Genomic DNA, 14,743 nt, shown 5'->3' on the forward strand with positions numbered 1-14,743 from the left:
AAGGGACAGGACATTTTTTCTGCAGCCATTTGGCGACCCTATCAGGGAGGGTTTAAAATGGCTCCCTTAATAATGAGGGAATGTCTTAATTGTAAAAAAGCAGGATAATTTATTTGATCATATAAAATAATTAAGTCCCATTCCACCTTAAAGCAACTGGTTCCCACTGAATATGAGTCAGACAAGGAGATATAACATGAAAAGATTTTCTCCTGCTAGTAATGTAAGGAACTCTGCTCTGATTGGTCGATGATCACTGCAGCCATATGCAGGCTTCTAAAAGAGCTTAAACAGTTTATTATAAATTCTGCATACGGAAGCACTTTCTTACATTGTTGAATGACTCAAGGCTAGTTTGACTAACAGTGCAATCCAATGCACGTTCACAGCGCAAGTCAGTCATACTGTGTCCATTGGGACTTACCTCTAAGGTAAGCATGTATAGAATTGCAACATAAGGCACATCAGGTAGCCACTGAACATAATCCTTCTGGTTGGCTTGCTGTATCGATGCATCAGCGCGTCTGTAGAGCCTAGGTGTTTACAACAGGCAGTTTTGCAATGCTGTGTTCAATGCTGGCTGAATTTTCACTGAACTGGCAGTCAATTTGGTGCTGCGTGGTTGACAATCTCCCACAAAAGCCAAAGAAGGTTAAAAATACAGGAATGAAAAAGAGACCATGAGAGGTTCCAAACGAAATAACCAGAAATATAATCTTAAAAAATGCTCTGAAAATGTAGGTGTTTGTCATGGAGAGCACCAATACCCCCACAATGGTGGAAACAGCTCCCTGGACCATGGGGTAACCAAGGCGGTATAGAGCATCCACTGCCTTGTCATTCAGGCTGGCTTTCTTGCTGCTAACAAAGGCATAAGAAATATGAGCAGAGCAGTCCACTGAAAACCCTATGCACATGATAAGGTTGATCATGGATATAGAGTCAAGATTGACATTCCAAAAGGCCATGAAGCCAGTCACACCAATAATAACAGACGCAATAGCAAAGGTTACCCACACCGAGCACAAAGGATTGGGAATCAGCAGCAAGGAAATAAGTAGCATGGCTCCAGTAGCAATCATAACATTTTGAATGGTGTTCTGTGCTATTAAAATCAAATGATCATAGAATATGAAAGCTGGATGATACACTATTAGTGGTAAATCACAGTCTGCTGCACAGGCTCTCAGCTGATTTAAAAGATTCCGCTCATCCACCGAAGTAGTAATATTGATGGTCTGTATGAAAAAACGTGAAGCTGATATTTCCAGATCAGTAAAATTAACATCCCACCGAGACTGCGGGTTTTCTCTGAACACGATAGATAAATTGCCAATGAAAGAATTACGGTCACCTATATTTAGAGACATTCTGTTAGCAGCCACTTCATACATCCTCAGCCATGACTCGGATAATTTCTTGTCCACATAGGTTGAATTTTCTAGCGCCTGTATACAGTGCTCAAGATCTGCACGAATCGTTGAATTCCAATATGGTATGCTTCCAGTGACAACAGCCATGACTCTTGGACCGTACTCTTTAAAATACTCTTCTTCAAAATCATAATACCGGACGACATAAGAATGGTCTTGGACCAGATTTCGAAGATCTATACCTTCCTTAACATGGGTGCACCCATAAATACTACCACATATGTATGTGAGATATAGGGCTACTACAGCCACTTTGGTCCCGTTATGCATAAGAAAAGGGCCAAAATGTTTTTTGAAAAACTCATTCATGGGATGCTCAAGCTCTCTTCCAGTGGCTGTATCATAAAATCCTCCCACACAGCACAAGTTGTACAAAAAGCTATGCTGAGCTTCATCCGTCACTTTCATGAACGTGAGCCAGTGTCTGTTGCTTTCTTCTCTTCTACCGTTCAGAGCAAGGACTGCCCCCAAGAATGTCAGGTTGTAAATGTAGCAGAAGACGAAGGCCGTTCCTGTGTAGATGCAAAATGACTGAATCGATGGGAAGGATGTCGCAATGCCGATGTAGAAGGCTAAAACGTCAGTGAGAGTTGTGATGGTAATGGACACAGCCGCATCTGCATAGGTGTTGGCCATCCGGTCCTTCACTCTGTGCTTGACTTTTGTCCGTTGCCAGCAGGACACCATGATGAACATGTCATCAACACCAACCCCTGAAGAAAGACAAAGGTTATTGCTAGTTTCCACATCGGGTGGTGCACAAGAAGGGAAATTTACAAGAGACAAGTGTGCCTACCAAATCATGGTTTCTGAACCTATTTTTCTTCTAATTGTCCACAGAATCATAGACGCTAAAGATTCTGAACCTTTAATCATATTTGAAAGAAACAGAAATAGTGGATAAGCACGAACACCAAGCATATCTTGTGACTGTGACCCATGCCTGCAGCTGTGGAAAACAACACACAACTGTAGCTGGGGGTGGGGGGAATCACATCTCCTGCAGCAAGGGATTACTGTCAAGAGAGGCATCCTAACTCTCTGGATCTATCTCCTGTGAAGCACAGATCTCCTACACTAATAGAAACGTTGACTTCTATCCCGAAGTCATTTAGTTAAGAGTAAAATTCCACATACTTCAGGGGCGGCATGATTCAAATAAGGGTAGATGCTTCTCTTTTGTACTTTTGCACACCTAGCTGAATTCCCAATTCACATGACTGTATCTATGTGAAGGGTGCATGAAAGCACTTTGTCCACATTTTACTTTAAATTGCTGAGCAACAGCTATCTCGACTAGATCTGGTGTCTGTTACTGTGTATTTTGAGGGTAAATGTGGTGAAAATCACACACGTAATTTACAGTGAGCTTGTGTATACTTTATAACTGGCTTATGTGTACTGGAGCAAATACGATCTCTAGAGTAGCTGTATTTATTTATTATTTTTGAGACATATATCCCGCTGTACCCCACGAGCGGGCTCAGGGTGGCTGAACAACAACATTCCAACAGCAGAACCATACATTAATTATAAAACTGTTCATTAAAACATCAGCTCAACAATTAAGTTAGTCAACTAGTCCCTAACAGCGTAGCAATAATTTCTTCTTCTTACACTGTCTGCTGGGTTCATGCCAGGGAGGGCAGGGTGTGCTCTGCATAAACAGATTATTCAGACCAGGCACACCAGGATATAAATAAAGCCACGGGTGCTTGAGCAGGGGATGCTGATGTTATTTGACATCTACTGCCTCAACCAAAGGCCTGGTGAAACAGCTCCGTTTTGCAGTCCCTGCGGAATTGCAATGAGTCCCGCAGGGTCTTGATCTCAATTGGGATCGTTTTCCACCAGTATACTGGCTGGTTAAAATTAGAATCAAGGTTCAAAACAGATATACATAAAAATGAAGTCTTCTCAGTGGCTACTGATAAGCAGGGTGAAAGGAAGAAATCAAAATGGACATCAGACTTATGACCAACATTCAAGTCTGGAGGATGAGTGGCATTAAGAAGGAAAGCCTTAAATTTCTACATTGCTTCTTAATACTCTAGGTTATGTGTGTGTGTGCACGTGTGTATAAATCCTGGTTAGATATATCTATCCAAAGCTTCAGTGGAACTGAGTGGACCTGCTCTCAGTGTCTACCCTACAAACTGGAGAGCCAGTTTGGTGCAGTGGTTAGGAGCACAGACTCTAATCTGGGAGAACCAGATTAGATTCCCCACTTCTCCACATGCAGCTGCTGGTGTGACCTTGGGTAAGTCATAAGTTTTTTCAGAGCTGTTCTCTCAAGGGCAGTTCTCAAGAGAGCTCTCTCAGCCCCACCTACCTCACAGAATGTCTGTTGTGGGGAGGGGAAGGGAAAGGAGATTGTAAACCACTAGGGTTGCCAAGTTGCGGCGGGGGATCGTAGGACTTCACAGAATCCTTGCCGCGGGGACAGCGAGATGCATTGCACCCACCATTGCCAGGATCTGACGCTACGCGTCACTCTGGCAATGGGGCTCCAAACAGCCCCGTTGCCGGAGCAACGCATAGTGTCATGTCCTGGCGATGGCGGTGCAACGCGTCTCGCCGTCCCCGCAGCAAGGATTCTGCAAAGTCATGCAGATCCCCCGCCATGATTTGGCGAGATTTGGCAGGCCTATAAACCACTCTGAGACTCCTTCAGGTAGTGCAGGGCGGGGTATAAATCCAATCTCTTCTTCTTTTATTTATAGAAATTGATATTGTCTCTTACTTACCAAGTGTAAGAAATGGTCCACTTGCGGCTGTGATAACAAAAGGTACCCCACAAAAGAGCAATAATCCAAAACTACTGATAACAGCTAAAACTGATGACAGCACTCCAAATGCTGCAACCCATACTTTTGTTCGTACACAGTCGAGCCTGCAAAACATAGTATAAACCATATGACTGGATTCAAAATTTCATGCTGCATATACAGACCCAATGTTTCCTTAAACAAAACTAGAGTATCGCATGTAGAGCCACAAGAATCAGAAATGGTTCCCATTTCTAAAAATTATGACAATATTATCACAAGGAGTGCTTGAGGGAGGGAGAGATTTACCCAAGGTGTAAAAGTTCTAGAAGTTTTGAAGCCATGGGAGAAGCGGGATCTGCCTGGCTTAAATGGAGCACTACCCTCTACCAATCCATACAAATTTCTATTAGGGGCATAGGTGTTCTCAAACAAACCTAAAAGGTGGGAGCATTTAAGCCTGGCAGTTTTGGGAATTGTTTATGTTGTGAATTCAGAAGTTTTGACTGCTTCTGGGCAATTCTTGAGAAAGACATCCAATAAACCTTGCAACAGACCTAGAATTACAAAATTGGAAAACAATGCAATCAAAAATTAGTCTAAGATGTCCCTGTTCACTCCTGGAAACGTGGTCATGTGGCCAGCATGACTAAACACCAAGGCGCACGGAACGCTGTTACCTTCCCACCGAAGTGGTACCTATTTATCTACTTGCAATTTCTTGCTTTCGAACTGCTAGGTTGGCAGGAGCTGGAACTAAAGATGGGAACTCACTCCATCATGCGGCACCCGGGTCTTGAACTGCTGAACTACTAACCTTCCACAGCCTGCAGTTCAGTCTCTTAACCACTTGAGCCACCGCAGCTCCTGGAACACCCCCCCAAATCCCCCCACTGGCGCAATGAATCCACCTGGCAACCTGAGGTCTGAGGTTTACAGCTTACAGGGTGCTGATGTTAAGTCTTGGTTTAATTTAGTTTCCACGGTGTTGGGAGCATGGGTCTGTTGCAAGGTTTATTGGATGTCTTACACTGTCTGACTCTGCTGTTAGGCTACATGCACTAACCTTTCCCTCATTTTTTCAACTCTGCCTTGAGGCGACTATAAATAAAGTGAATAAAATAAATGAACAAGCAATTAAATTAACTTCTCATGTCTCAAACGTTCTCATTATTAGTTAATTCTTTGCGCGACAAATAAATGGATACTATTTGCCAGTTTTTTATACTTTTTTTGAATGCAGTTAAAAGTGCATTGTGCATATACTGATTCTAATTAACAGAACTATACTTGTGGACCTTCTTATTTCGGAAATTTATTTAACTAAGAATAGATGACTGCACAATGACACCACACTGCTTCCCCTCTCCTCCCCCAACCAAGAACTGAGGGAGGAAAATGTTACCTTAAACATGAAAAAATTGAAAAGCATATTGTTAAAAAATATGTGATGATAAAAAAAGGGACCACTTCTTTACTGTTTTTTTCTAATTCTTCCTGTCTGGATAATGAGGAAAAATAGGCCACCTGCAAGGAATAATAAAGAAAAAGAAAGAAAGAGGTTTCTCAGTTAAATATTATTTCTCTTATTGTGTAAAGAGGCTGAAATGTCAGACATATTATTTGGTTCTAAAAAGAGATGAGTCAAGGGTGCAACACTAGAAAAGGGGAAACAATCTCCTTAACTGAAAATGCTCTCCCTAGGCACAAAACGTTTCCATTCCCCCCCCCCCCAAGAGGCTTAAAGTAGATAGAGGCTATTTCCCTAAAAACCAGGCTGTCATGTATTTCGACTAAAATATTTTTTTCAGAAAATCGGAATGCCACCACTTGCTCAATCAGCTTGCCTAAGGATAGCAACTAGCCATTTCTCTGGATACTCTGAGTCCAAAAGGGTAGGCTTCAACAGCAACTGAAGAACGGCCTTCTTCATAGTCCAATCATTCTGTTCTGAGAGCGCAGGGTCAGGGGACCAGTCAGATAATTCTACCCCTGAAGGCTAATGGGTGCAACTGGTTTCCAGGATGCTCTAGAGGATTCAAAAAGTCTACAGTTACTTAGCTGATGTCCTTGTGGGGACCTGAGAAAAATTAATGAAGACATTTTAATGCCGCCTTTCCACCCTATCAGGGTGCACAAGGCAGTGACCATTAAATAAAACCATTTAAAAGTTTGAGCAATTAAAAATACAGTTAAAAAAGGCATTCTTGGCTACCGCTCCTGGATCCAGGAGCAACTCCAAACTGCGAACCTGCTCCTTTAGGGAGAGTACAACCCCATCCAGAACAGGGGATAACCTGATTCTGTTGCTGCTAATGTACAGTTGAAGCTGGAATGGATGGAGATTCTATCCACAAAGTACTTAGCAAAATTATTGCAGTGGGCTGCACAACAGTACACCACCTCCTGTCAGCCAGAACCCAATAGGCCCCTGCCACCCAGAAGAGTTCTGCGGGTCTACACACTGTGGATGCAATTGTGGTGGGAAAATATTTTCTCTATGTTGTCTCAACTATGGAGTGGACTTTCAAATGAACTCTAGCACTGTGCCTTGTCAGATTTGTCTTGAGTCTTTCTCCACTGTCACTTTAGCCATCTCCCCTATCTTTTCATTATCTGCAGCCCCTTGGTAAACCCAGCAGCTACCTGAACTTTTCAACCTGAGAGAGAGCTCCTAGGTGCAATCCTGTCAATTGCCTGGGTCATTTTCAGTCTGTTTGGAAATGTACCCATTCATGAACCAGCACAAACTGCTTGGAAGTTTGTGGAAAGTTTGTGCCAGTTGACCCACCATGAACTTCAGCTTGCTAACCATGAACTGGCCAAAATTCATCATGAACTTTAGTGCTAGATATCAGTCATGTTAGATATCTGTCCTGTTGAGCTGTCATTGCCACAATGACACTGGATTCTGCTGGTCACTCTGATTACAGTGGTACTGCTGGGCACTTTGTACATTGCAGTGGTTCTGATCGACTTGCAACCCCCTCCCTTCAGTTTCTGCTGCAGAGATTCTCTGGCTTAGTCCCGTTGGGTTTGCACTGCCACAGTGGTACGGGTTCTGCTGGGCACACTGCACTGGTTCTACTGGGCTTGCAAAATTCCCCCCTTCCGTTTCTACTGCAGATATTCTCAGGCATGACCTTAGTGGTACTGGTTCTGCTGGGCTTGCAAAAATGCCCCCATCTTCAGTTTCTATGGCAGAGATTCTCTGGGACTTTGATTCTGTTGTGCTGGGCTTCTATTGTTGTTCAGTCGCACAGTCGAGTCCAACTCTTCGCGACCCCATGGACCAGATCACGCCAGACGACTGTCTTCCGCCATCCTCTGAAGTTTGCTCAATTTCATGTTCGTTGCATCCATGACACTGTCTAACCATCTCATCCTTTGTCGTCCCTGTCTTCTTTGACCTTCAATCTTTCCCATCATCAGGGTCTTCTTCAGTGAGAGCTCCCTTCTCATTTGGTGGCCCAAGTATTTGAGCTCTTCTGTTTCATTATCTGGCCTTCCAGGGAACAGTCAGGGTCGATTTCTTTTAGGATTGATTGATTTGATCTTCTTGCAGTCCAAGGGACTCTCAAGAGTCTTCTCCAGCACCATAGTTCAAAAGAATCTATTCTTCGGCGCTCAGCCTTCCTTATAGTCCAACTCTCGCAGCCATATATGACTACTGGAAATACCATTGCTTTGACCATGCGGACTTTTGTTGGCAGGGTGATGTCTCTACTTTTTATCATGCTGTTTAGGTTTGCCATTGCTTTCCTCCCAAGGAGCAGGCCAGCAATCTTAATTCCCGCTTGTGATTCATCCAGGCCAGCATTTCGCATGATGTACTCTGCATATATATTAAATAAGCAAGATGACAATGTACATCCTTGTCGTACTCCTTTTCCTATGCTAAACCAATCAGTTGTTCCATATCCGGTTCGGTCGCTTCTTGACCCTTATACAGGTTTCTCAAGAGACATGTGAGGTGGTCTGGTACTTCCATCTCTTTAAGGATCTGCCATAGTTTGTTGTGATCCACATAGTCAAAGGCTTTAGCATAGTCAATGAAGCAGAAGTAGATGGTCGCGGCGGGCGCAGACCTGGGCGTAGTCGTATCCGCCGCCTCGGAGCCCTCGCACGGCCGCGTCCAGCGCCAGCAGCTCGGCGAAGGCCTCCCGGGTGAGGAGCGTGTGGCTGAGCCTGGCCACCGCCACGAAGGAGGCGAAGGTGCCCTCGGTGGTCAGCCTCTGCGCGGAGAAGCGCTCGGCGTCGTGCGTCTGGAAGCGCTCCCGCACCAGGCGCCGCTCGGCCTTGGCTGGTCCCTCGCGGGGCGTGAACTGCGTCTCGATGTCGTTCGACTGGCGGATGGGCAGCAGCGTGAAGCCGACCCCCAGCGCGGCCGAGAGCAGCAGGGGCAGCAGCAGGAAGGGCCACGGGTGGGCGCCCACCAAGCCCCCCAGGCTCCGCAGCGCGCGGGACAGGGGCCGCTCCACGCAGTCCGTGTAACAGGGGCCACGCATCCCGCATTCCCTCCCTCCTCCGCTTTTCCGAGCCGCGTTTCGGAGGTCACAAGCTCTAAGGCGCGCCCCCCCCCCAAAGATTTGCCCCGCGCGCGTTGTCTGCACGTTGGAAGGAACAGGCGCGCCCGACTGTTCCAAGGCCGCTGCTAGGCAATGCCATTGTGTCGCAGCTGGAGGGAATCGCGCGCAGTTGGTGGGCTTATTAGAAACCTCTCTTCGACCAGCGAACTGCGTGGGAAGGAATGTCCTCCTTAATATAATTGCTAGTATTCCTTTTGTTACAGAATACTTCGTATTAAGTGCTGACGAGATCCGCTTCTCATAACCAGAAACCACCAATTTGTTTGAAATCCGTCGGGCGGTCATGATCTTTGAATGATGACGATTCATTCATTTGGAACTTGGAAGGTGGAGTGAATTCGCTGATTAATCCGTAGAAAGTGCTTCCATTTTTTAAGTTATTTGCTTTCAACAAAAGTGCTTATAAAATTGTGAATGGCTAAAGAACGAGGGTGTAAATCTGTGCATGCTTGAGAAAAAAAAAACGGGTTTCCCTCCCTCTTGCGGGGTGGGTGTGGGTGGGATGCTCTGGAGGCGTTTGGGTGCCAGAACCAGACTACTCAAACGCTGTTGTGTTCCAACTGGGACTTGGTTAACAAAGAAACTGACTTGACAGGGTAAGCAAAACTAAGGATTTCAGAAGCAACATCTTCATTGCAGTCACACTGCGCAATCCTGTGCAGAGTTAGCCCATTATAAACCCACTGAAATCAATGGACTTAGACTCGAGTTAGTTTGTATAGGATTGTGTTGCACAGCAATTGGCACACAAAGTTAGGATGCATCCTAACACATTATCCATCTTGGGAAGAGGTAAAATGTTGCATCAACACAGATCCTCATGGATCCCTTTTTCAGTGAAATAGAGGATCCAGACAACAGACCATCAATTCACAGATCAGCTCCATTTCCACACGCCATATTGTAAATGCAAGAGGTCCAAAGCTCCATTGTGTCTCTGGGGTGCAAAAATACTGATAACTTATTCTCTTACATACAGTTCAAAATCCACATGTGAAATCAAAGAACACACTCATGTCCACAGTCTAGACTATACAAATCATGGATTCAGTCCTTCATGGTGGCACCATGGTGAAAAAAAATGTATCCAAGCCATGAGTCCTCGTGATTTTTACAAGGTGTCACCTGAAATATCCCCTTAATGCATGAATTCCATCCATACCCATCCATGGACTGCTGTAAAAAAAAAAGATTCAGCAATTTGTGAGGCCGTTATAGCACAAGAACACATATCAAACGTCTGTATCTCATGGATATCATGATTTTTACAGGGAGCCCCATACATTGCAGTGCAGAGTTATAGATCACATCTATGTCTACAGACTGTAGAATTAAAAACACAGATATCAAATGCTTTATGGCACAACTCAAAGCCGTCTATCCAGACCATGGATGCTCATGTGTGTGTGTTGTGCTATTAAGTTGCTACAAATTTATGGGGACCCTATGAAATAATGACCTCAAAAGCAACCTATTGTTGACAGCTATTCTTGGATCTTGCAAACTGAAAGCCATGGCTTCCTTGATGGAGCTACCTTCACGCTTGCCCTTTCAGTCTCAATCTGCATGAATTCGCGAGGATCTCTGTAAAATTATCTAGATCAGACTTTTACGTTGTGCCACAAATCTTCTGGTTGAATGTGTGCAAACAAGGGTTCGTGCATGTTTTTATATCTTTTAGAATTCTATCCTTAAAACAGCTGTGAAGTAGGTAATGCTGATGATAGCTGGGTGATCTGGTCCGTGGGGTCACGAAGAGTCGGACTCGACTGTGCAACTGAACAACAACAAAAGCTGGGTGAAGACTTAGACGTGTATATTTTGTATCAAAACAACATTCCGTTCTTGACTTCCCGTGGATGTGGCTTTTCAGGGGAGGAAGACCCGCACATCACACTTGGTTTCACACAACACACTAAAAAGGACCACTGAGTCTCTCTTGTACAATTTGTGCAGGGTGGATGTTGTGAATGTAAGACCAGACACAGAAGTGAAAAGCAGACAAGGTGAACATCACCTGTTTTTGAAGGGGGCTCAAGAAAGGTTCGAAGAAATAGACTAATTACTTGAGCTTATTAATATTTATCCAATGTAAATAGTGGTAGATGACCTTTGTTACCATCTGCAAGTCTTTGCGCAGAGTGGATTCAACATCCAAGTCACCTGAGCTGCCTCAAAGACGCAGTGGGTGCCATCACTGGGGGGGGGGGAGTGGCAACTGCTATGGCCCGCACTAGTTTCCACCTCCCACTAGAAATTTTGAAGCCAGAAAAACTGAAATATATGTAAAACCCATTTCCCCCTGCTTTAACAAGATAAAATGCATCATTTATTACTTAGCTGACATACACAACTGTATTAATTGGCATGTTTGTGGAATTTAAAAGTATAAATGCCTTTCAGTACAATCTGAAGCAGAGTTACACTCTTCTAACCTATTGAAGTAAGTGGCCTTGGGAGGATATACATTTGTTTAGGACTGTAATATTGGTTTTCTACAAGCAAAATTGCAAAGGCGCCCAATAAGAAAGCACAAGAGAGAGCTGCAAAGAGGTGCACCCTGTGTTTCACGCATTTCAAGGGGGGGGGGGAGAACACCTTCAGTGCTTTCCAAGAGCTTCCCATTTCCTTTCCTGGGGGAGAAATGGGGGTTTCCATGCTGTACATTTTGAGTCAATAGAACTTTGCCTGAAAAGCATTTCACTGATTTCAAAAGAAAAAACAAAATCTAAGTTTTCCCAAAATTTCTCAGTTTTTTAATTTTCCTGCTACTGATTGGTTGTATGGTCCATTTATTTCCTTTTTTTTTTTTTTTGCTTTTTATTGCCAGACTGCAGGGTTTTTTTACTGTTATGAATTTGGAAGCTGCCTTAGTGGCCTGTTGAAGTCAGTGGGTTTAGAATGGTGAAACTCTGCTTAGGACTGCGCTGTAAGATCTGCAGAAGGCGGTCCTAAGCAGGTCTACTCAGAATTGTTTATTTTGTTTACTTTATTTATATCCTGCCTTTCTCCCCAACGGGGACCCAAAGCAGATTACACCGTTCTCTCCTCCTCCTTTTCACCCTCACAACAACCTTGCGAGGTAGGTTAGGCTGAGAGGGCATGACTGAGAGGGCCAAGCACATAGGCTGAGAGGGCCAAGCACATAGCATAGCAGTCAGACTACACAACATTCCCAAACCCATATGCAGAAATGCAAAGACATTTTGCAGACATACAGCATCATCATAGCTCAGATAATACATATATAAAAGCACACATGGTAACAACTGGCCCAAGGTCCCCCAGCAAGCTTCCATGGCAGAGTGGGGATTCAGACCTGGGTCTCCCAGATCCTCGTCCAACACTTTAGACACTATATCACTCTGGCTCCTACTCGGATCTATTTAATGAGACTTCCTCCTAGGAAAGTGTTCTTAGGATTGCACAAATGGGGGGTAAATGCTTTGAACAAACAAACATATTCCTTTGATTTAAATGGAATCGGTGCCTTCCTTTGTGATACACAGTCACTTTAGCAGTGGGGTGCACAACAGCTCTGGCTGATACATAAAATTAAACTGACCACATGATGGCACCAAACACTCAGCAGTAAAAACACATGTTCAGGATGATCTGAACTGTGCTCTGTAACATCTTCATATTTACAGCATATGGTCAATTCAGCAAAGACAGGAGACAGTGGAAATACATGTACCACAATTCAGGAAGAACCTGAAGCCAGATCTAATCGGCACCAACCCTAACTTAAGTTAGGCTGAGAGCATGTGACTGGCCCAAGGGTATCCAGCTAGCTTCCATGGCATAGGGGGGACTTGAACCTGGGTCCCTCAAATTCTAGTCTCAAATTCTACTCAAATTCACATTCTAACCACACTGTCTTTCACCTAGTGATGCTCTCACTTAGTGATGTTTGGAAGTACTACTACTAAGGCAATTAAATGTGACATCACCAGGCCCCACCCTATATTGGACCCGGACCCACAGGACAGTATCAGGTCCTGGACCTGCCCTATGAGTCTCAAGTTTCAGGATGTTAGGGACCAAACATACACACACATCCCGGTGTACTCACGTCCCTTCACCCATAACATTTCTGGCTGTAGACCTGTTTAGCTACCTGTAATGACTCTCTTGGTTTCTTGAACCTTTCGTTCTATTTTCTTTTTTTGGTTTTAAGATTTTGTTCATGCATCATTCTAGTAAAAACCCAGTGCAGTGAGAAAGCAGCTAGGCTAGAACCTTTCTCCCCGATGTGTTAGTGCAAGGGGCAGTTATGGGGGAGCATTAAAAATATCTCTCATCTGCATCCAGTCTGTACCACCTCACAGTTATACCATCCTGTCTTGCTCTGTATGTAAACTGGGTTAGGAGTTCAACCAGAATCAAACATTAAAGCAACACAGTGTTATAATTGCCGGATTATGTTAAAACCGCACATTTCTTTTTCTATTCAGTTCCTCTTCTTTGCTGACCCTTGAACATTGGAATAAGGATGAAAAATATCCGGGCTGATGCAGTAATGCTGGGTCATGATCACACACCCGGCAGAATCATTCACAAGACTCGAGCCACATCGATCAGTGGGGTCCCACGTGGCACATAGAGTTGCTAACATCCAGATAGGGTCTGGCAGTCTCCTGGAATTAAAACTGATCTCCAGACTACAGAAATCTCTTCCCCTGGAGGAAATGGCTGCTTTGGAGGGTGGACTCTATTTATACAATTCTGCTGAGGTCCTTCTTCTCCCAAAGCTCCACCCCCAAATTTCCCAACCAGAGTTGGCAACCCTATGCACAGCAATTAGGGTTGCCAGGTCCCTTCTGGCAACCAGTGGGGATGGGGGGACTTAACAGGGAGTGGGAGGGAGGCCCAGGTTACATAGCTGGCAACATGGTGATGTTAGTTCTGGTCTGTGCCAGAAGTGATGTCATCATGTGGGCGACATCAGTTCCGGCATGTACTGGAAGTGATGTCATCACGTGGGTGATGCTCTGGCATTTCAGGAAAAAACTCGCTGGTAGAAACAGCTTCCACAGGAACTGCAAGATGGTGACTGCAGATCCTGGAAGCCAAATTGGGACCACACTATCTGCTGTTGAGGCATGTTATTGTTTAAATGTTGGTGATTATATGGAATTAGACTGATGATTTTATAGATTTTAATGTGTTTATTTTTTATTTTTTTATTATTTTCTTGCTACAAACACTACAAAAACACTAGAACACTAACACTAAACTAAAATAAGCTATACAAGGATCATATATAACAGTTACATGGATATTTAGTTAAAGCTGTCTCTATAAAAATGTAATTTTTGGAATATAGCTATTTTCTACCACTTCTATTACAAACTGGTAAATATATAATTGAATCGATTAAGTACATCTCAAACAATAAAACTTTTAAGCTTATACAATTCTATTATATCGGTTTCTTCCCTTTATTTTTCTTCTTATCAAATTTCCATTTGACTTTCAGGGATTTTGCCCCCCCCCCATTCTGATTCAGAGTCTTCTTCTGGATTACTGCTCGTTGTAGATTCTGGGCCTTCTGATCCATGTGTGCTAGTTTCTTCTTCGATATCTTGTTCCTCTGCTGTATCTTTTTCATTCGCTGGTTTTTGTTGCTGTTCTAAGAACATCTTCACTTTTAAAACAGAGTCTATCTTTTTTTAAAATCTTTGTAGTTGAAGACAAGTCCTTTGGGTATTATCCATCTGTAGGGGGTGGATTTTTTTTTGCAAAAAGCCGGTTAAGTTTTTGTATTGGGTCCTCTTCTTTCTTATTTCGAATGGAATGTCTTTTAAGACTCTAATTTCTTCATCTTTGATTTTTAAGGTTGTCCCGTTTGTGGCCTTGAGCACCACGTCTCTTGTTGATCTTTTGGAGAATCTCACCAGTATCTCCCCAGGCAGGTTCTTTTTCTTAATAAATTCTGGATATGTCCGAT

General features: G+C 43.8%; 1 protein-coding gene across 1 annotated transcript; it reads right to left on the reverse strand.

Moving 5' to 3' along the window:
• Positions 1–533: 533 nt before the first annotated feature.
• PTCHD3 (patched domain containing 3) lies at positions 534–8,709 on the reverse strand. The gene is made up of 5 exons (XM_015423385.1): positions 8,290–8,709; positions 6,899–6,914; positions 5,607–5,766; positions 4,181–4,326; positions 534–2,146 (listed from the first exon to the last, which is right to left on the reverse strand). The coding sequence occupies exons 1-5, from the start codon at positions 8,707–8,709 to the stop codon at positions 534–536; spliced, it is 2,355 nt and encodes a 784-aa protein (XP_015278871.1).
• Positions 8,710–14,743: the final 6,034 nt, after the last annotated feature.

Source organism: Gekko japonicus, unplaced genomic scaffold, assembly GCF_001447785.1.
Source record: "Gekko japonicus isolate JY-2015 unplaced genomic scaffold, Gekko_japonicus_V1.1 scaffold1820, whole genome shotgun sequence".
In the NCBI taxonomy this organism is placed as follows: domain Eukaryota; kingdom Metazoa; phylum Chordata; class Lepidosauria; order Squamata; family Gekkonidae; genus Gekko; species Gekko japonicus.